The sequence below is a fragment of the Synchiropus splendidus genome, chromosome 2, assembly GCF_027744825.2.
Source record: "Synchiropus splendidus isolate RoL2022-P1 chromosome 2, RoL_Sspl_1.0, whole genome shotgun sequence".
Taxonomy (NCBI): domain Eukaryota; kingdom Metazoa; phylum Chordata; class Actinopteri; order Syngnathiformes; family Callionymidae; genus Synchiropus; species Synchiropus splendidus.
Window position 1 is genome coordinate 21,664,737 of NC_071335.1, and position 22,403 is coordinate 21,687,139.

General features: G+C 43.1%; 4 protein-coding genes across 4 annotated transcripts; 2 read left to right on the top strand and 2 right to left on the bottom strand.

The window, feature by feature from the left end:
- Window positions 1-2,926: 2,926 nt before the first annotated feature.
- scpp1 (secretory calcium-binding phosphoprotein 1) lies at window positions 2,927-5,936 on the top strand. The gene is made up of 8 exons (XM_053857416.1): window positions 2,927-3,021; window positions 3,122-3,176; window positions 3,430-3,477; window positions 3,667-3,720; window positions 4,082-4,123; window positions 4,327-4,368; window positions 4,437-4,496; window positions 4,571-5,936. The coding sequence occupies exons 2-8, from the start codon at window positions 3,123-3,125 to the stop codon at window positions 5,642-5,644; spliced, it is 1,374 nt and encodes a 457-aa protein (XP_053713391.1). The 5' UTR covers window positions 2,927-3,021; window position 3,122; the 3' UTR covers window positions 5,645-5,936.
- Window positions 5,734-8,183, bottom strand: aptx (aprataxin). The gene is made up of 7 exons (XM_053857419.1): window positions 7,784-8,183; window positions 7,613-7,659; window positions 7,283-7,537; window positions 7,157-7,216; window positions 6,645-6,871; window positions 6,294-6,397; window positions 5,734-6,235 (listed from the first exon to the last, which is right to left on the bottom strand). Exons 1-7 carry the CDS (start codon window positions 7,911-7,913, stop codon window positions 6,081-6,083), a joined length of 978 nt encoding a protein of 325 aa, XP_053713394.1. The 5' UTR covers window positions 7,914-8,183; the 3' UTR covers window positions 5,734-6,080.
- Window positions 7,844-12,229, top strand: dnaja1 (DnaJ heat shock protein family (Hsp40) member A1). The gene is made up of 9 exons (XM_053857417.1): window positions 7,844-8,093; window positions 8,737-8,884; window positions 8,964-9,150; window positions 9,247-9,351; window positions 9,645-9,872; window positions 9,937-10,051; window positions 10,107-10,222; window positions 10,297-10,397; window positions 10,455-12,229. Exons 2-9 carry the CDS (start codon window positions 8,753-8,755, stop codon window positions 10,686-10,688), a joined length of 1,218 nt encoding a protein of 405 aa, XP_053713392.1. The 5' UTR covers window positions 7,844-8,093; window positions 8,737-8,752; the 3' UTR covers window positions 10,689-12,229.
- Window positions 12,230-12,336: 107 nt separating this feature from the next.
- Window positions 12,337-20,567, bottom strand: LOC128754160 (WD40 repeat-containing protein SMU1-like). Its single transcript, XM_053856577.1, has 12 exons — window positions 20,395-20,567; window positions 19,462-19,672; window positions 19,241-19,393; window positions 19,047-19,163; window positions 18,406-18,519; window positions 17,969-18,088; window positions 17,782-17,898; window positions 17,480-17,607; window positions 15,831-15,957; window positions 14,343-14,504; window positions 13,961-14,113; window positions 12,337-13,378 (listed from the first exon to the last, which is right to left on the bottom strand). The coding sequence occupies exons 1-12, from the start codon at window positions 20,418-20,420 to the stop codon at window positions 13,280-13,282; spliced, it is 1,527 nt and encodes a 508-aa protein (XP_053712552.1). The 5' UTR covers window positions 20,421-20,567; the 3' UTR covers window positions 12,337-13,279.
- Window positions 20,568-22,403: the final 1,836 nt, after the last annotated feature.

The window sequence follows — 22,403 nt, forward strand, 5'->3', positions numbered from 1 at the left end:
TAGAACAAATGTCTGAGCTAAAACAGAAATGAACAAAAGAACAGTTCAGCAAAATAATATATGGACTTGAACAACTCATTCAACAAAACCCCACTAAACCAAGAGCGCCATCTAGTGGCCTCTGAAAATTGGGGCACTGTTTCATGATGCCTCATCTAGCCATTGTTAATCTCCACTGTTTGTGCGGGGTTTCCCCAGGTACTCCCAAACAGAGGTTAACTGATCTGCAGATGGGTGTGTGAGTGGTTGTCTGCCTCTAAGATGCAACCAGACGGCCTCTCTAGAGTCCCCTGCCTCTCACCCTGTGTGACTGGGACGGACTGCACCACATGCACCAATGAATCATGGGAAAAAATATGTTTTTTTTATGACTAATATGATCAGCATTCTGTAATTCCTAGCGCGTCCCAGCCAAATCAGACCGAAGATCACATCACGGAGGCCCTCGACAATAACAGGCATCAATCATCCTCCTCCACGTTCTAAAGCGAGAACCCTTCAGCTGTGGTTTCCACTCCAGTGAACATCCCAGCTCTAATTACACGTTGCTCCAGAGGAGGTTAAACAAGGATTTCTGTAGTCCTCTTTTAAACCTGACCATATTTGGAGAGCCCGGAAGCAGTCGCACGGCAGGACGCGCAGACGCTGTTACGTCGCCTCCATACTGTACATACAGCCGTCTTTTTCCAAGAGCCGTGTCACGGCTCGACAGAACTATGTTTGTGGTCTCATTATTTCAGGTAGCAACTGCATGTGTGGTGTCTGAGGTCTTTCCGCTGCAGAGAGAGAGAGGGGGGTTCCTCTGTCCTGTGGTCACTCAGAGTCAAGGTCAGGAGCAGGAAATGCAGGAGGCTTGTAGCTCTGTGTCGTCAAATAGAGGCCTGAAGGCCACATGGAGCCTCGGCCCTTAAACTGACCCGGATCCGAAAACAAAGTCAGACTGGACTACTTGATATTCCTGGAGTTGCACACAGTGATCCATGGTGTGTGAAAGGAGGTCACATTTCAGAGGGGTCACATTGAGCCCTGTAACACAATTGTGAATTCATATTTTTATTAGATCTTTATAAGCTTTTAACCTTGTTTTCTTCATTTCTAAATAGTAATCCTGACAAGTTGTCCAAGGCGCTGCCTCTAAACTGGCTTCTTTCACGGTAGTGAAGAAGATGCTTCGGTCCCTCACGATAACAGTTTTTCATCCTGTCATTTGGTTGTGTTGCAGTCGAGACCACCGAAGCCAAGACCCAAGACCTTGATGGCCCCAGAACAAGTGTGGATCAAGACCAAGACCATACAGAATAGTAGTTCCAATGAAATTGACTTACTTTTTCTAAATGACAACCCTTTCTTTTTCATGAATCTAATATATATCTGTGCAGGTGACTAATGTATTCTGTATTCAGTTAGTCTTGGACTCGGTCTCTGCTTGACTTGGTCCCGGGTTTGGTGGTTTATACCTCATTTGTCCGGAGACAGAGTTGGGCAATATGATGACATTATATCATGAACAATAGAATGTGTTGACAAACTACCAATGTGAGGAGATCGTATGGATTCAGCCACACTCTTTCTATACACTATAGATCTATGCTGATGTGGTGTGCAGTGCTCTTCTTCCCTCACACTTGTGGCGAAGAGGCCGGTCAAACACGCAACTTCGACTTGATGCTCCTCTTATGTGACCACACCTTCATGTCAGAACAATGAAGTTTTCCTTATTGATCCCACGATGCCAAAAACTGTCTGCACGACTAACGTGACGTCTCACTTCAAAACTTTAATGACACTCGTAGCCTATAAAGGTTTAGGTTTAAAAGTGGACTAAAAAGTAAATGAAGAACCAAATAAAGGCAAAATGTGAAGAAGAATAAATGTTATGAATGTTATGAAGCAAACTGAGACAAAGAATGTGAAAGATTCTACTGGTAACTCCCCAAAGTAGAATAAAATTATGCAAAACATATTGTGATAAAATCAAATTATTAAAAATAAATAAAATTTTTAAATAAATGATATACTTTGCCATTTTGCCCTCCGTTTACTGGTGACATTTTAAACAAATACATTTGTTTCTGCAAATAACATGCCAAAATAGCCAAGTGTCAGTAGCTACAGTTTTTCACAAATGAAAAGGGATTTTCTTCAGTCGCCATGTTCCTTTGGTGGTGAGCCTCGGGACTTTTTTCAATGAACAAAGAGTGCAGTGGCTTAAAACCTTGTAAAAACTCAAGCTCCTTCCATCCTCACACGAGAACAAAATCCATTGCAGTTCTCCAAATGCCTGAACCCCTGATGCAGTTTCTAACTGCATCCAATAAAACTCCAGGAACGATTACGGAATGCACTTTTGACCTACATGAATCTGTCCAGAAAACACCAGAAAAAAAACACGTTGGATTTATCAAGCGCAAATGTTTGGGAAGTCTGGGCCAGTCGCAGGTCAATATTGCATAAAGTCAGATAAAACTGAGGTAGTATTAATAAACACGTTCCTGTATGCAACAATGACTTTACAGAGGAGCGTCACACATTCACAGTTGCCTCTGAAGATCGATGCATATTGTCCAGCTTTTATTAGAAATGCATCCAGTTCCTGCAAGAATGTTGGCCAAGCCTCCCTTAAATACATACACACCGGAAACAAGCATATCCCTGTCTGTCTGGCCCTCCGTCTCCCTCTGAGTGGGTGAGTTTGTTTTCACAAAGAACCACAAACCCTATGGTTTGGAAATCCAAACTATATTTCACTTACTGGGGTTGGGAGGGGTTAGTGGTAAATGTAGAGGCCGAATGAAAAGGAAAATGCATGTGAGAGAGAGAGTGTGTGTGTATTTCAAAGGAGATGGGCGGAAGGAAGTGATGCAATCACTTTAATTAAGTTGTGATATATATATAGAGAGAGGAGAGCTGTTCCAGCAGCAGTTCTGCACAGTGTTTCAGACGCGCCACAAGCCCACTGCCGCTGCTGGAGCCTGGATCATAGCCACTTTGGAAAAAGCTCTGCAGCTCACACACAGACAGGTATTTAATCATCATGTTTCATCCAACAATATAAGATTTTTTTTTATGGATTTGTTGCGTATATCTGGAGCTCAAAATGAATTTAAAATATCTGTTACAGAATGAAGGCTGTGATTATATCATTTTGCCTCTTTGGCATCGTCTTTGCAAACCCTGTAAGTACACAGCAGAAGCTGCATGTTTTGGATTAAGATTCAAGTTTATTTGCTTTGATATGGATAGAAAAAGGGAGTGATGTGCTTAAGGGTTGATTTAAAAATGTCATAATAGTTTAAAAATATATATGTTTTTAGCATTTGCATTTTTATAAATTGCAGTTTCAATTGATCCCTGTCATGGGGAATAAACAAGGCTGTACATTTATATCCTCAGCGTCTTTTTAACATTGTTCCTGTTTGATTCCTCCAGATTGCTTATCAAGATAGCTCAGAGTCGAATGAGCCTGATTCTAAGTCGGTGAGTTTTGCTTCAAACCTCTCATCCCAGTAAACAGTCTGGGGCTGCACCCGTCTCAGTACAAACTGGGATCAAGTGTTGTTTAGTGCAGCATCAAACCTTAAATCACAGACACGTGACGGCGCCGAGCGTCGTTTAAGTCGTGCCGAATTAACTTTGCTTTTGTGAATTCCTTTTTGTCGTTGCCAGACGGAGAGTTTGTCTGTGTCGCAATCGTCTGAGAACAGCACATCAGCGATCCAGGTGCCATTTAAATGACTGTTTTAAAATGATTCACCTGTTTTTTCCAACACATCATTCACCGATTGCTGGAGCTACTTCTATTTATGGACTGCGCACACAGCTCATCTAAATTATAATGGTTCATTGTGCAGTGTTTATGAATTGCAATGCAACTCAAAAGGCTCATTATGTTGTGCAAAGCCTGGTCTGTGGGCCATTTGTGAGGCCTGCAGCCTCAGTCCTTGAGAGTCATTTCAACAATTTGTCTCACTTTTATTTGAAACCATTCCATGGAACCTGCGCATTGCTCTTCGACTGTGTTTGCCTTTGTCCCGTGGCATGAACTCCTTTATAACATCAGCCATCTGTGTTTCTTTCTCAGAGTTCAGAGTCTGATTCAGCAGAATCCACTTCAAAGGACAAGGTACCTTTGAACTGTCTAAACTACTACACTTTATATCCATGTATTTGATTTGGTACTTTAACAAGATTATTCTTTGTAATGACTACCATAAAAGCTTTATTTTTATTATAATTCACTTGAAATGTGTCATAGCATAGAAATGAATAAAACAATGTCCCTCTTCACTGCGAGACGTCTAAACACACTTTCCCTTTTTATTGCAGACTTCAGAAGAGAGCGACAGCCAATCGGCAGAAGATGTCGTGGTATTTAAAAACACTTCTTCTGGGTTACGTTTATGGATAACTTTAGATTAAATCCTGTGCTTGTGCAGGTGGAGCCAATCATGGAGACCAAGGACGACACCATGGACAGTGAGGAGAATGTCCGAAAGGTTCGTAGGTCAACAGGGACTAGAATGAGGTCCAATTGGATGGGAATAACTCAAGGCTCTATCTGTTCCACCAGAACTGGGTTCAAGTTTTTGCAAACGTCGTCAAACCGCAGAGCGCAGAAGACAACAGCAGCACAGAGGTGAAAGGAGAGTCGGAGGAGACCCATCTCAATTCAGCTTCCACTCTCAGGACTTTCAAGGCCTTGACAGCAGATGACATCAATAAATCTGGAATGGACGGCAATCGAGACGCCAACAGCGCCGCTGGTGTGACCCAGTCCAGCCAGAGCAGCGAGAGTGAAGAGGCTAGTGACAACAGCAGCGAGAGCGGTGAGACCACGGACGCTCCGAAGGCCACCAGCGACAGCAGCAGCAGCAGCGAGAGCATTGAAACTACAGATGCTCCCAAGACCACCACTGACAGCAGCAGCAGTGAGAGCAGTGAGACCACGGACGCTCTGAAGGCCACCAGCGAAAGCAGCAGCGAGAGCAGTGAGGCCACAGACGCTCCCAAGACCACCACTGACAGCAGCAGCAGTGAGAGCATTGAGACCACAGATGCTCCCAAGACTACCACCGACAGCAGCAGTGAAAGCACCGAGATCACAATAGACAGCAGCAACCTAAAGGCAAAGACCACTATGAAGGGCCACAGTGAAACTGTAGATGCCCTCAAGACCACCACCGATGACAGCAGCAGCAGCGAGAGCATTGAAAGCACAGATGCTCCCAAGACCACCACCAGTGACAGCAGCAGCAGTGAGAGCATTGAAAGCACAGATGCTCCAAAGACCACCAGTGACAGCAGCAGCAGTGAGAGCATTGAAACTACAGATGCTCCAAAGTCCACAGACGACGACAGCAGCAGCAGCGAGAGCATTGAAAGCACAGACGCTCCCAAGACCACTAGTGACAGTAGCAGCAGTGAGAGCATTGAAACTACAAATGCTCCAAAGACCACAGACGACAGCAGCAGCAGTGAGAGCAGCGAGAGCACAGAGACCACCAGTGACAAAGACTGTGTTAACGGAAACCACAGTTGCGAAAGTGAGGAGTATTTCTTCCAAAATATCGGAGACGACGCCCACTACTCTGTCGATAATCTGATGGCTCCAGATGAGGACGAGAGAGAACTGCGCCTACGATGATGACGACTTCACGTTAAAAGACTTTTATTTTCCTCACAAGCTATCGCATATGAATGTTGATGTGCACATCATTTGACACGACCAGAATACTGATGTGGCTCTTTTATACGAATAAATAAATATATATTGCATGGTCAGTGACTCCTTCATCACCTCACATTACCTGTGGAAAATGCAAGCAAATTATGTGGTAGCGTTTGTCTAAGCGAGTGACTGTGAGAGGGAAAGGAAAAAAGAAGAACTCAGGAACATTTCTTGAAAAATGTATAATCAAACAGCATGAACATATACAGAAGGTAGTTCATGGAATCAGAGTTTAAAGGGATAAACATGAGTTGATTGAGTTAAGGAACCAGTCACAGTTTTTCAGCAAAACTATTTCTGGAAACTAAGCCGGAGCAAACATTCCCTATATACTTTGTTAAGCATGTGACTCCTAGCTGGGAAAGTGGGATTTGAGGTGTTGTTTTAGAGCTGGGATGGTGGGTAACTCTTTGCTGCACATGTGACAGCGGAGAGGAAGTTTCAGAAGCTCACTGGCGCCGTCGTTCACCTTCACCATCCCGCTGGTTTCCAGCATCAGAAGCACCTCTGCAGGAAGAGTGCAGGGTGGTTAAAACTGCAAAATGAATAAATAAATAAAACCCACCTTCAGAATCAATAAAATAATCTGTCGTGAAAGAGTTCCAGTGTTTTTTGTTCTTCAAGCAGGGAGAGTCGAAGTCCTGGCTGATCACGTGAAGGTGAACATGACTGTGGGGATTTAAAAAAAAAAATTGTAGCTTAACAAAACATAAAACTTGGTTTAAAGCCACAATTTTATCTTTGGTTATTTTTGCATATAAAATGATGTTTCAAAGTTTTCACTATTATTAGATCTTAATGTTTACCTGAATACTTTTTAACTAACATGCATCTGTGGTATCACATGGTAATAACAATAAAAAGAGTAAAGAAATATGTAGGAAAAAGGAGCATATCAATGCACATGACCCCTCACCTCATGCTGGGGATGGCGTGGTAGCCCTTACGGAATCGCAGTGAGTCAGCATGCGGACACTGCTGCACCATCTTCTCAGCAACGTCCTGCATGTGTCTCACCAGCTCACTGTGTTCAGCACGCAAGGCTTTCAAATTTGGAATGGAGATCCATGGAAGGACCAGCCAGTGGTAGCGAGCTTTGGGGTATTTGTCATTGATCACGACCACTTTATCATCCTTATATACCTGAATGACAAAAGGAAGGCTTGAGTTTGGCATCCATGAAATGTGAGCTCATCAATCTTCACAAAAAATGCACAAAAGTCATGGAAAACTTTGTTGACAGATGAGACAGGTCAAGTATAGAGGGGTCGCTAACAACTGTATGAGTGTTAATAATAAATCAATAGCTCAAAATATTGCTCAACTAAGATAGAAATCCACCTTATAAGTAGGCCAGACTTGGATTATTGTCAAAACAGTAGCTTTACAGAACTGAAAGTTAAAAAACGTCTGTTAAAAAGAAGTTACCTGCATCTTGGGGTCCTGCATTGAAGCTTTCAATCCTAGACTCCAGTGTCCAACATTGTCCTGGAACACAATTTAGATCTGTGGTGAGGATGATGAGCAACAGTGACAGAGATAGTCTCATCTTACACTAGTCTTTGAGGGTCCTCGGGGGCTCGTGGAACCAGACTTCTCTGCAGGCTGTGGTGTTTTAACGTCCTCTACAGTGGGGTGCTCCTTCTGCGATACGGTCTCTGGTGAACTGGTGCTGGCCGGCTCGTCTTTAAACTTTATGATGTATGGATAAAGGTGATTGACAACATGAAGCCGCTGCCCCGGTTTCATCTTGACTTCATTTCCTTTTCCCACCACCACGGAGTCAATAGATGTTGGGTTCAAGCCAAGCTAAAAACATAGATAAATAAATGCTTAGAAATAAGGTTATTGAAATAAACAAAAACTAAGCTTTGTGTTTCTTACCTGTTTGACTCTGACAAAACCTTTGTTGCACTCTGCTTTCAATTCAACTGAAAATATTAAATATAAACATAAATAATTGAACTGAAACGTGAAATAAGGACCATTTCTGCGCTTAATATTAATGCAGAAGTCATTCGTCTTTTTGCTTTGTAGACAAGACTTACTGTTTACCTTGTTGTCGTGAACATTTCTTGTCTTTAATAGTCGTTTCAGGACCTCGACCCAAGACAACCGGCTGAAGGTGGGGCAGCTGAATCGGTCTGTGAGCCTCGTCCTTGCTAAAGAGCCAACAAGAGGGCATTTTACCATCTTATTCCAAATGTATTCGTGAAGACTTGCAGCGATCCGCACACGCCGCTCTGTAACGCGCGTTGATGACGACACAAGCTCGCGACGCAGGGCTGCCTGTTTGCGGTCTGAAGATCCCGGAGGAGACACACATTTAAAGCGTTTCACTCCCTGAAGATCGATCCTCGAGAAGGTTAGTGACCGGAATACGACTGCGAGCGTTCGCTCACGCCTTGTTTTCATGCGAGACGTCAGCTAGCTGACAGGTTACCGTCGGAAATGCTGTTTACCTGCGGAGCAGCCACCGACCGAATGCAGGTGCTCGTCACAAGCCTTGTTTTGATTCCCGGGATGTAAACAGATACCTGTTAACATCACGCGTCAAGTTCCAAGCGACTCTCTCGAAATAAAGGGCTTTGCTTGTCAAAACACAACAGAATAATAAACACAACCGAGCTACAACTCAAAGTGTTTGTTTCTCGCCAAGAGGGAGCCAACGTGAATAGATTGTAATGACTATTTTATAAGCAGAATCCCACCTAAACAGTGCACTGAAATGTAACAAAACAACAGTAGAGTGATACTAGTTTCATGTGGAGTTGACAGGGTCTGTTTCAGATATGATCCAGTTGACCAACTCGAAATAATCGACGTCCTGCTGCTGTGTCCATAATGAAATATTGACACATTTCGCTCTTTTTAGTAGAATTAGTGGGTCATGTGAACATTTGAAAAACTGTTGATGACTCGACTATAGATTTTTGTATTTTACCCTGCTGTTTTGGACGTTAGTGAGTGAGCTAGTCACAGACGTGTTCTGATGTTTCTTTTCGAAGGGTATTTGGTTCAAACATGGTGAAGGAAACTGCTTTCTATGACACGCTGGGTGTAAAGCCCAGTGCCACGCCTGAGGAGCTGAAGAAGGCGTATCGGAAACTGGCTTTAAAATATCACCCTGACAAGAATCCCACAGAGGGAGAGAAGGTGAGACTGATCCAGCCTTGATCAGCATTTTGTCACACACTCTTCTTCATGGACTGAAAGTGTTTATGTTTATTTGTAGTTCAAGCAAATCTCCCAGGCGTACGAGGTGTTGTCCGACCCAAAGAAGCGAGAAGTGTATGACCGTGGAGGTGAAAAGGCCATTAAAGAAGGAGGAAGTAGCAGCGGCGGTGGGGGATTCGCGTCACCTATGGACATCTTCGATCTGTTCTTCGGCGGAGGCAGTCGCATGCACCGAGAGAGGAAAGGTAGGTTTTTTATGTTTGTTGTCATTGTTGTTTTTTTTATTTCCAGCAGACAATGGTGGGGATTTCTGGCTGAATGATTTCTTTTTTCTTGTGCAGGAAAGAATGTTGTGCATCAAATTTCAGTCTCACTGGAGGATCTTTATAATGGAGCTTCCAGGAAATTGTCTCTGCAAAAGAACGCTTTGTGCGAGAGATGTGAAGGTGCGGCTTAAAATTTTCACTTTTTTTCAGGCTGTCAGAAGTGATGCTAGTTGTATGCTAAAATAATTTCAATGTATTTTTTTATCCTTCATTTAATATCAAAATATATGTTTTTCTAAAGTCTTAATCTTGAAACACTTGAATATTGACAGTTATACTAAAAGAAACAGCACAAAACAGCCACTAATATTAGTGCTACATTTGAATTGTTTGTGTTCAAGCATGTTTTGTTGCTTCTTTGGTTGAGAGAGATTTCTGGCCAGAAACATTGACTGACCGCATTTTCTTTTCAGGCCGTGGGAGTCGCAAAGGTGCAGCCCAGATGTGCATGATGTGCCACGGTTCTGGAATGCAGGTCAGAGTTCACCAGCTGGCACCAGGAATGGTCCAGCAAGTGTCCACGGTGTGCCAGGGCTGCCAGGGTCAAGGTCAGAGGATCAGCCAGAAAGACCGCTGCAAAGCCTGCGGAGGCCGAAAGATCCTGCGGCAGAAGAAGATCCTGGAGGTTCACATCGACAAGGGTGAGAGTTAGTGGCTTAGTTTGAGCTAGAAGCTGGTAAAATGTGAACAAACCCACTTCCACAGGGATGAGAGATGGTCAGAAAATAGTGTTCCACGGCGAAGGAGATCAGGAGCCGGGGCTGGAGCCTGGCGACATCATCTTTGTCCTGGATTTAAGAGAGCACCCGCAGTTTACAAGGTGAGATTTTTGTTTGCCCTTCTGTCTGTAGCTTCAACTTTCTGTGATGTTTCAGAAACCGTGATGATTTAATGATGTCCATGGAGCTGCAGTTGGTGGAAGCTCTGTGTGGATTCCAAAAGCCTGTTCAGACCCTGGACAACAGAACGCTCCTGGTCACGTCCCACCCAGGTCAGTCCCCCTGCCGTTGTTACGCATCATTTCAAATGTATTCAGTGCAACCTCTTTGTTCTGGTGGCGCTCAGGTGACCTCATCAAGCCCGGAGACACCAAGTGCATTGTGAACGAAGGGATGCCGAAGCACCGCCACCCGTTCGAGAAAGGCCGACTCATCATCACCTTCACCGTGAGTCATGGTTCCCTGCGGAGCTTCCGCGGTGACTTACGGCTCCGTCTCTTCAAGGTGGTGTTCCCGAAGGCCAACTTCCTGCCAAACCCCAAACTGAAAGAGCTGGAGCGCTACCTCCCCGAGAGGAAGGAGGCAGAGCGACCCGAAGGCATGGACGACGACCTCTACATCTACGCTGACCTGGAGGACTGCAACCTGGAGAGCAGGCGGCGGCGGCGCAGCCATTACTACTACATGGAAGAAGACGACTACCCAGGCGCCACCGGCGTCCAGTGCCAAACCTCGTGAATCCCTGCTGGTTTGTGTGTGTCGTCCTTTTAACCCGATTTCCACTAATACAAAGCACCTTTTTGTTCTGTTTAAACTTTGCACTTTTTATTTTACTGGTACTGGTCAGGACTTTTCTTTGGAGCCAAACTCAGAAGTCGTCTCAGTGCCATTTCTTTTCCTTTCCCTTTCCTTGTTTTCTCAAAAATACACTGTGAATGAACTCTTGTGTTTCTGATGCAACAGAGAAAACATTTTTCTTCTGAATATTTCAAAAGGCTTATTTAAAGATAGTGTAAAGAGCATTGCATAGTGTTGGTAGGTGTGAGTGTTTTGTTGCACATCCATGAATATAGTGGAGCAAGACAATGTGTTCAATCACAGTTGCTCCACTCAGACCATCAGAAGGTTCTGAAATGTTCTGTCTTCACCTGACTGGGCGTCAGTCTGTATAAATGTGTGCCCTCGTGCGACTATCAGGTGGGAACATTCTAAAACTTAACTAACAGAAGAAAAAATAATTGTCCTGCTTTCCTCTTCACTGTTCCCAACATTCCCAGACCGACGTCACGTCCTTGTTAATAGCAGTGCAGTTAGAAATGTCATGATGCGATTGCCTCCCTTTTCTTTCTCTCGCCTCTTCATTTGTCGCCTAGCAACCAAACACTGGTCTCCACAGCTACAAGTCCTTGTTGAACTTGGACGATCAGATGTCGCCGATATTTTACCCTCTCAAGGGCTATTTTTGAACACGTTTTAAAAGTGCATCTGTTTTTTGTTTTTTTTAAACCAGTGGCCAAGCCATGTGTACTGATGCGCAGGAAGATAGTACATCACAGTGCTGGCTACTTTCTAATCCCACAAAACATGAAATGGTGTCTTCATGGAATCGATTCTAAAAGCTTTCTTTTTTTAACTGAGTAAAATGCAATCTGTTAGAACTGTGTTCCCAACATTCCAACAGTAGAAGTTTCTTATCATTTTCAAGGTCAATCTCATACAGTTTCATTTGTGATAGTTTTTTTTCCCCCCACATAGTGAGATTATTCCAGGAAAGAAATGTCTGAAAATAATATCAAAATATCGGCTCAATGATGCAGCCTTGGCCCAAGATTGCGCTTCATTGCGAGGTATGAGTGGGAAGCGTTCGAGCCCCTGAGGTTCACCTTGGTGCCTTCAAACTTTGTTGTGCAATCCGTGTTATGTGATTTCAAGCTAAAGCAAAGACAACTCTGGTTTTAACCTTCAGCATCCAGATGTTAGACGTTTAGCAACTGACACCAAAAGTCGCCAGGTGTGTTTGGAGTTCCTCATCTTCTGGCCAAGACTGCAGCATTTCTCGTTTCATCTATTGGTAAATGCCAAAGTGTCGAGTCGGCACAGAGTACTCTGCTGTTCATACCTCAGTGTTTTGAAATAACTGGATGCATTTTCTGTTGGTATAATTCTGCTTTTGATTGTATAGCATTTTTAATCTTCATTTTCCATCGGCTCGTGAACAGGTGCGTCGACGTCTTCACTTGTTTACTGCTCATGTTTTCTAATAAAATAATCTTATGCTTCTCCAGTGCTCCTTTGCTTTTGAATGTGTTCATTGAAAAACAGTCCTAAAAGTGGGTTTATTCAAGACAGGAGACCGTGAAGATCATTTTCATGTTGACCACTTTAATGTTTGCTTATGTCACACACAATATATACACACAGATAAAGTGCAATGATGAAGGAATATTTGGCAGCGATCACCACGACAGGTGGAAAGATTTCGTAAGAAAGTAATAAAATATTGCCACGACATGACATCCAGGTACAATATCGTAGAATTGGACTCGTCATGCATATTCAAATATTTGAGCCACACGTGGACGGGGTACTGAGGTAGCATGCAAGAACACCCAAATACGAAACATCGGTGAGAAGTTACCAAAAAAACAAAGTATATTTCATCAAATACCTGAAATTGTTTGTTTTATGCCCAAACAAAAAGCAATTCCACGACAGTTGACCGTCATGCATTTTCATGTCTAAAGATTAGAGAGATGAAAATGGGGATTGAGAACTGCACTGGTGAGGAATTCAAGAGGAAGCAGGTTGGTCGCTGGAGTACCCAGAGAGGATCGCAGAAGATTACAGAGCGAACGTGAAAGAATTGTTTCTATAGCTGCCGTTATCCCATCTGTCCACCAGATGGCTCCCGTTGCTGTTAAAGCACTAGAAAAAAACAACTTTTTAATTCCCAACTTTGCTCCGTCCTCTCTCATGATGCCTTGCTACATAGAACTTTCCAGATTCACAGCTGCCCCTGCGGAGATCCCAGGAATTTAACTGGCAAGAAGCAAGCAAACTGTAGCGATTGAACCTCCGTCACCTGAGCAGCTTCCAAAATTCTGATCATCCTTGTAAACACGCTGTCCTTCCATTTATTTCAACATCTTTTCATCAGCTTATGACGGTTATGTTTTGTATAAAACAAGCTGAGATGTTTACAATGAGGATCAGATGGTAGCTTGATATCGAAGTTCAAAGTTATTGTTTTGATTATTGCGTCATGAACTGAACTCCAAGCTTCATAATCATGTGCAAAACCACCTCTGGGTTCCGACGCTGTCGTCGGTCTAAGGCTTCCATAACCTGAGCAGACCGTCCTCACTGTAGGTCGCCATCAGGTTCTCGTGCGGGTGGTGGCTGATGCCGATGACGTCTTTCTCATGGACCTGCAGCGGCAGAGATCAGTCGTCAGGGAAAATAATGGAATAACAAAAAAAAATAGCAAAATCACAATTAACAAATGAACGTCTCATTCACAAAAATATATATCATTTCGACACCTCTACTGAAAAATAAAACTAAGATGTGTTACTATATTATTCAAAACAAAGACAGAAATGTTGATCTTATAATCCTCTTCAGCAAATTTCACATATTCAATTTTAAAGAAAATTCAGGATTTTCTTTAGGGCATTAAAACATTACATCCATTGTATTACATTGATTTAATGTGAAAAAGGCTAATCACTTTTTATAATGGGGTATAAATAAGGTATATATTATTTATATATTGTTTATTTTTATATCTGATTATAAATATGTAATAAGTTGATGTATGGTTTATTACTTATGTTTTCTTCTTTCTTTATTATTATTTCTTTATTTTCTCCTCACTGTGACAAATGAATTACCAAGATCTTAATGTAAATAAATATTCTATACTCTAAGTAAAAAAAAAATAATGATAATATTAAAAGAAAATAGGAAGATTGGCAGCAGCCTGGACGGGCGTCACAGCGGCAGCTCACAGTCAGTGTTTTCTCCAGGTGTCCCGTCACGTAGTTGAAGCAGTAGAGGACCAAGTCTTCTCCCACGCCGTAGATCCACTCTCCCCGGGGCGACACGGTGCAGCACACAAAGTTGGATCCAGACTTTCTGTCGGCGCTGAAGCTCTTTACAGTCTGGGAGTGTGACAATGATCGGGGACAAACAACAACACAAAAAAAGATGTGATCTCCTCCTTCCACGACCTCAGGAAGTCATCAGTTATTCCTCCTTTAGTTTCATTTTTCCATATTTCCCAACATGTTTTACCACAAGACCCAAATCAAGGGATGCGGCGACATACAGCGGACATGTGCGTGTGATCCTCTGTGAACAAAATGGTACCGTGTCTCTGCGCCCCCTTACCTGGCCACGCATGTTGACCACCACCACTGTGTTGGAGTGGTTGCACACCACAAACAGGTCTGGGTTCTGTGGCAGGGGGATCACGTTGTTGACGGGGACGTCAGATGTCCGGGAGAACGATTTGAAGGTGTTGATGCACTCGCAGGTCTTGGTGTTCCAGATCTTAAAAGTGAACAAGGGGTATTGTTTTCAAAAGGAACTAGTGCCAAAATACTCCCAATCTTAACACCACAGTATTCAGCAGCTGTGTAACAAGGGAGTGGCCTCAGTCTGCTGTTATTCAACAATGCAAACATCAGTGATGGGTCGATGAGGTGTCATGAAACAGTGCCCTGATTCTCAGAGGCCACTAGATGGCACTGTCTGCTGCAAAAATGTCTGGTCTTGAACAACTCATTCAATGGAACCTCACATCATTTACAAACCAAGAGCGCCATCTAGTGGCCTCTGAAAATAAGGACACTGTACACAACAACCCTGTTTGATGATGTCTCACCTGCCCATCACTAGCAAACCTGTGGAGTAATTACAAAATAATTGAATTATATTTTTAAATTATTACATGATAGACTGCGATGACAACATTTTGAGTTAAATAACCAAGAAACACGAAAAACTATCGTAAAGAGTCGTGCCATTACTACATACTGTATTACAGGAAACACAAAAAACTATCGTAAAGAGTTGTGCCATTACTACATATTGTATCATAGGAAACACAAGAAACTGTTGTAAAGAGTTGTGGCATTACTTCATATTGTATTACAGGAAACACGAGAAACTATTGTAAAGAGTTGTGCCATTACTACATATTGTATCATAGGAAACACGAAAAACTGTCGTAAAGAGTTGTGGCATTACTTCATATTGTATTACAGGAAACACGAAAAACTATCGCAAAGAGTTGTGGCATTACTACATACTGTATTATAGGAAACACAAGAAACCATCGTAAAGAGTTGTGGCATTAATACATACTGTATTATAGGAAACACAAGAAACTATTGTAAAGAGTTGTGGCATTACTACATACTGTATTATAGGAAACACAAGAAACTATTGTAAAGAGTTGTGGCATTACTACATATTGTATTATAGGAAGCATGAAAAACTATTGTAAAAACTTGTGCCATTACTACATAATGTATAATGATATCATGCAGAGTAACTACACATTATGTTTTAGAACAAGAAACAAGAAAAAACATATTAATGCTAGTCATATAAATGTGTTCAGAATGATGACATTACGTCTGGAATAGGACTGGAAGCCGAGGACTGGCAACAAGTGATGTGTTGTGCTTTACCAACAGGATGTAAACTGTGTTTTATGCTGTTTGGCAGTAATGTAGAGCCAGTATAATCCTCCCACGATCACGTGACGCGGCATGCGGCGGTTCGCAGGGGTGCCGTGACACGACCACTGCAGGGTCATTAGCAAGCGCGCCGTACTGCGGGACTCGCTCAGCAGAGGAGGGTAGCTCGTACCTTGACCGTGCCGTCGGACGAGGCACTGATGATGTGAAAGCCGTCTTGGGTGAAAAACGCGTCGTTGATGAACGACGAATGGCCACTGAGCTCCTTCAGCGTTTTCCCAGATCTCAGCTCGTGGATCCTGAAATCACCACACTTGAGTGACACTGAAGCGGCGGCTCAGATTTATAACAGGAGCAGACGCGACGTGTTGCTGAGGCGGTTTATTTTTAGACTCCGAGTGTGACTCGGGTGCAGATCGCCGCGAAGCCGTGACAAAACAGTTCCAGCCTGCCGATGCTCCGGAGAGACGGGGGAGGAGGGGCTGGCAGATGTAAACAATGCAGACTCCCAGCTCGTGGAGGAACACGTTTCATCCTTGTGCCCGAGCACATGGCGTCTCGGCAGCGCCCACACAGCACATGTGCTCCCGTCGCGGTGATTCAGCCCACAAACCCCAGGAGCCGCACATTCAATAGCTTAACCGAAGAGGGAACTGAGCAAGATCTGCAGGGGTCCAGCAGGCATGAATGCAACATGTGAGATGGAGAGATGGAGATCGCATCCTTATGCAGACTGATGTCACTTGTGATGCAGCTCAAGTATTCCTCACACGTTTATCAATATGAGTTGTTTTCTAACGGATCTTTCTTCCTTGTTTTTGCTCACATTTCACTCTAAACCAAGGGTTGGCAGCCTATGGCTCGCGATCCACATGTGGCTCTTTCGATTCTTTGAACGAAATCTGAGTGCGAAATGCTGTCAGAGCAAACCACAGTTTCTGTGACTTTATTCCCATTTAACCATCCTGTTGGGCCACTTTCATAAAGAGAGGCGCAGGTGAGGTGGCATCACCCTCAACAGCAAGCTCACTAACTGTGACTCCCCATGATGCTCTGAGCCCAGTCAACCAATCACAGTCATTGGTCACAAAATTATGGCATTTTGCGAGCAACCTAGCATCAGATTGAGCCTTGTCACATCAGACCAATGAACTCACAGGTGTTTTATTGCCATTTAAGTCCTAAAACACACTGTTTTCATCCATATATATTCCCTACTTCTTCTTCCCACTTCTCTTCTGCTCCCACAGCGCCACGCTGCTCCGCTGACTGGCTGTGGAGGCGGAGCCTTGCTGCAGCGATCAACCACTGTGGTTGGTTGAATGGACTGCTCAAAGCATCATGGGAACTGTTTAGGTCACCGTAACTGAGTTAATTATTGAGATTGCTTGGTCACATCTACAATGGTAATACTGCCTAGATGTGTGCAGTACTGTAGTCACAGAAGACATACAGTTAGTTGTCACCATTTTTCAATGTTGCTAGTGCGGTCAACCTGGGGTACGGACTTTATCACTCTCTCTCTCTCTCTCTCTCTATATATATATCTCTATATATATATATATGTATATATATATATATATATATATATATATATATATATATATATATATATATATATATATATATATATATATATATATATACATATTTTACATTTTAAAATATGTGGGTTTTTCGGCTCTCTCCGTCAAAAAGGTTTCCCTCATCTGCTCCAAACTGTGATCATGTGTCTAATACGCAGCATATTCTACTGTGAGGTCATTTCAAATTTGTCCATATAAAACTTAACAAAAGCGACACCTTTTGAGGGCCACCCACCGTATGGTCTGGTCGAACGATGCGCTGAGGATTTGGTTGTTGTCCTTGGAGAAGCCCAAACAGGTCACACCTTTGTTGTGCGCGTGCTCAAACCTGCGCACACACAAGCCGCTCTGGATCTTCCACACCTGGAAACAAACACAGTTTTCCATTGAGTCTATAACCATTTAGTAGTGTCCAGCCATTCACAAACTTGTCAACTTGTAGAGTAATTCTATCTGGGATGTGGAAAGGAAGTGATAAATGACTGCGGAGATACAGATTTAGATTTTGCAGTCTTTACGAATGAACTGCTGCCCCACCTTTATTTTTCCATTCTGAGCTCCAGTGGCGAGGAGATCGGCATCCTGACTGAAGCACATGCAGAGAACAGCATCGTCCATCATCATGAAGCTCTCCTGGGCCTGGTACTTTAAATCCTGAGTCAGCCACACGATGGAGAGCGTCAGGTCGTCACGAAACAAAAACACTTCTGATGTGCTGTCTCACCTTGCTAATTTTCCCTGTGCTGAAGTTCCAAACTTCAATAAAGCCGTCCACCGATCCCGTGATGAGGTACTTTCCATCAGGCGAGAAACGTGCACATTCCATGTGCGACCGTCGTCCAAACTGCACAGGACGGAACATACTTTCACACTTGTCTGCCCTCACAGTTTGATGGACAATAATATGAAGAAGTCTGCAGCCTTTTTACACGCCTCCTTTTTGCCAGTCAGATCAGTGAATTTATTAGAACTTAGAAGCATATGAAGGCCATCTATTTTGTGGATGTTCTGCCACTTTCACTTCTCTCCATTTTCGACATTATTCAACACTATTCACTCTACACACGATGTCACACAGCGCAGGACTGACTGTCACGTTTACTCGTGTTTTAATGGTGTTACATGAGCAATCGAACCAAGAATGTGCGACCATCAACGGACCTTGATGTGACGGTACAGTTGGGTGGGGAAGCTCTCTTTATCAAACTGCGATTCCTTGCTGTCGTCGCTCATCTCAGGGGAGGATAGATCAGAGTACTCTTGCAGTCTCAGTGTCTAAGGAAGAAGCAGTTAGAGCAAAAACCACGCTTGAATGCCTCGGAAAAAAAGTGAGTGTCCTTTGAAATATATAAAATGAGCTAAATGAACGACAAAACATTGCAGGTCTGTAACAAATGTATCATTTTGCCCACTTTTTACAACAGATTATGTCCATAAAGAACCTGCCGAGCAATGGACTAGTATCCACTGATTCATATTTTGACATATTTGTGAATATAAAATCCCAAGTTTGAGTTCATATATAAAAACTTTGAGTTCAACACTTTTGAATGCAAGGCAAATGCAACAAAATGAAACTAATAAAAACATTTTTCTAATGGTGATGTGGATGAGCCTTGAATATGTATCTCAATATGAAATTATCCAAAATAATATCGCATGAAGTAAGTCAAATGAACTCAATAAACAATGCGTTCATTCACTTTCCTTCACCATAAAAAAGTCCTGAACTTCATGGTTGTTGGTCTGCTGAAGAGCATGGACACAATAAGCTGCGACTATGTTCTAAATAATATACTCACGCTGACTTGTTCAAGGAGCCCCATGAGACGAGAAGGTGGGACCACGCTGACCTCCCTCACCAGAGCCTCAGCAATTGCCCAGCGCCTCTTCTCCTTGCTGCTTCCTCTTGGATACGCCTGCACCAAAAAAAAAAAATGTTCATCTCTGACTAAAAGTGAAATTCATTTTTTAAATGACATTTCTGTTGCCTCACCTCTCGCGGGTCAAAGTAGGAGCATGTCAGCAGCCTCTCTAAGTGGCTGTACCTCTCTGGCTGAGTCTGCTTCAGCATGATCATGGGGTCGGTTTGTCTGAGGAGGGAGCGCGCCGCCCCTGCCTCCCTCATTTCAATCAGCTCCATGACCACCTGTTTAGAGAAGCAGCAGTCCATGAAACTGATAGGAAAAAGATGACCAGCAGCGGCGCTTTAGTTACCTGCTCATACAGGTCGATCAGTGTGTTGTCTGGTAGTTTGAGGGATTCTATGGCCAGCAGGACCATGTCCCAGTGCCCGCATTTGATATCAGCAATGAAGCTGTCGATGCTTTCCACCGTGTTGAGTGAAACAGTAGTTTCCTCCTGCAGTGTGCTCAGAGTTTTGTGAAGGTTGTTCTCCTTCAAGTACTGCATGATCAGACGGATAACACTGCAAACACAGGACAGCACGATGCTCAATGTTGGGATGTCATCGGCTCAAATGATTTACAAATATAAATAAATATAATAAAAATAGTAAACAATGCCTTGTGATATCAGTAATGAAACAAATGAGAGTTCAAATAGTCAGATGCCATTATTATTTTAAATATCAAACTGCTATAAAATATGTAACTAAATATAATGTAGAAATATTATCATATATAACTATAAAATGCATGTTTTAACTAGGACCTTTTCAATGTGACACAAAAGTAAAGAACATAGCACACGTGTTGCTATAGTTCAACGACAATAAAAAGTTTTCATGAAGTACAATACAAGTATTAATATCCAAATAACCAAGTAGCAGACACAAAATATATATATGGGAGAAAATTGTAGATGCTTTTTGTAAGAGACCAAAATAATTAGCCGAAATGCAAACGTTACTTTAAATGGCAATAATTTGTTTTGAATAACGTTGACTTGCATGAACGAAAAGAATGACAAATAGCTGACTGAAATAGTGGACAACATGTTGTGTTATTATCATTTTATGAAATTACTTGTTGCATTACACGAGTAACGTACAATACAATAAGATTCTGACTCCGTTTTGTCCTTGTTGATATCAAAGCACAACAGCCAAATAAAGTCCGATGAAAGTATACGAATGAAGAACTGGAGTAAAGTATGAATATAAATATTGATGAGTGGAAGTGCACTCACTCCGAGGGCTCCATCTCCACCGCCATGTCGCTGATGTTGCCTGCTGCTGCTGCTCCTTCGCACTGACGACGGTTCACTTCGGACCCACTCTGTACTCGCCTCAGCCACGTGAACCGGCTCCTCCCAGAACAACCCACGCCACGTGCTCCTCCTTTTCTTCATTTGAATCCCAATCCGAGTGACTCTGCACAAGTTGTCGGGAGCCGCGCCTCCTCACTGACGTCCGCCCGATGTTGGGAGACGTTTGCACGGGCACGTTGCTGCGTGGGGCTGCGGCGAGCAGCCGCGACGACCGCAGCATCAGCACCGCGGACTCGTGGCTGAGAGCGTGCTTCTGACGTCACCAGACTGTATAGCGGCGCAGATGCGGAGGGAGAGGTCCGCAGACCCCGTGAGAGATGATGCTTTTGTCAGGGACAGGTGACACCACAGTGCAGCTGGAGATAAAGGGAGACAGGTGTTTGTGTTCACATCATGAGACAGAAGAAGTCCCTGTTTTCGTTTCAGTAAAATCGACTCCTCACATCGAAGTGTTGGTATCAAAAGACAACGTTATGAGAAGACTCATGCGTCATGATGTTTTTTTTGTTTTTCTTTTTCCATGGAAGCCGTTTCATGTATTATCCAGATTTTGTCTGGGTCCGACTTGTTGCTGTCCTGGTTCACCTGCTTCTTTGTTCGGCCACGCAGTCAGTCCACACGACCTCATATGAATAAATAAGCACATGGTTTCTGATGAATCGATGGACTTTGTTAAATGCAGTGGCAGAGAAAGTCCTCTCTATCTATCTATCTATCTATCTATCTATCTATCTATCTATCTATCTATATATATATATATATATATATATATATATATATATATATATATATATATATATATGTACAGTGGTACCTGGGTTCTCGACCACAATCCGTTCCAGACTGCCGTTCGAGAAGCGATTTGTTCGAAATCTGAATAGATTTTTCCCATTACAATGAATGGAGAAAGAAAAGCATTCCAAGCCCTAAAATAGGAGTGAATGTAGAGTGTCTGCTGCAGGTGGCTGTTCCTCTATGTGTGTGGCCGCTGCATGTGGGAGGGGTTGCCGAGTGAGTGAGGTCTCTCCAGAAGTGAAGAGGTGCCCGGTGCGTGTCCAGCTCTGAATGTGCGCTTCTGTGCAGTTTGGCTGTGACAAAGTCATAAACCAAGTCACGCTCTGTCCCAGACTGGCCTCATCCCTGTCCCAGCTCCAGCCCACAACAGGACATCAAACCCTGGAGTGAGCGCTCCAGCACCTCCCCTGTGACACTCTACCACGGTTCAGTGTGGAGACAGGAAAGGTTTTACACTTCTCTCTCTCTCTCTCTCTCTCTCTCTCTCTCTCTCTCTCTCTCTATATATATATATATATATATATATATATATATATATATATATATATATATATATATATGTATATATAATTTTATTTTTTTCCCAAGACAATCCACATGATCTCCTCATTTTGGCAGATTGTCAACGCTGTAATTCTTCATGATTTAATACTGTATTGTCATATCACACTCCCTCAATAATGATTACCTGAACCCCTCTTACACCTGGACACCATGCAGGTTGAGGTGGGCTGAGTAAGTAAAGCATCATTGCTTGCACTGTGCTAGGTTTGGCATACAGTCCCTAATTTACCTTCTTTGGCATCAGTTTCTTTTATTTTGGAGGACTTTTCCTTTTGCCACGTTTAGTCTTGAGCCAACTATTCAACCAGGAAGCCATTGATGCCCTACGAGTAGTGATGGGCAGATGAGGTATCGTGAAACCGTAGTATACGGTAATACGGTATACAACTAATATTTTGAGGCCACTAGGCGGCGCCCTTGGTTTCAGGTTTCATTGAATTAGTTGTTAAGTCTAAACATTTTGCAGCAGACAGCGCCATCTGGTGGCCTCTGAAAATCAGGAGTTTCATGAACTCTTCCAACACCATTTCATGAAAACTCATTGACCCACCACACAAGCTACGAGTGTA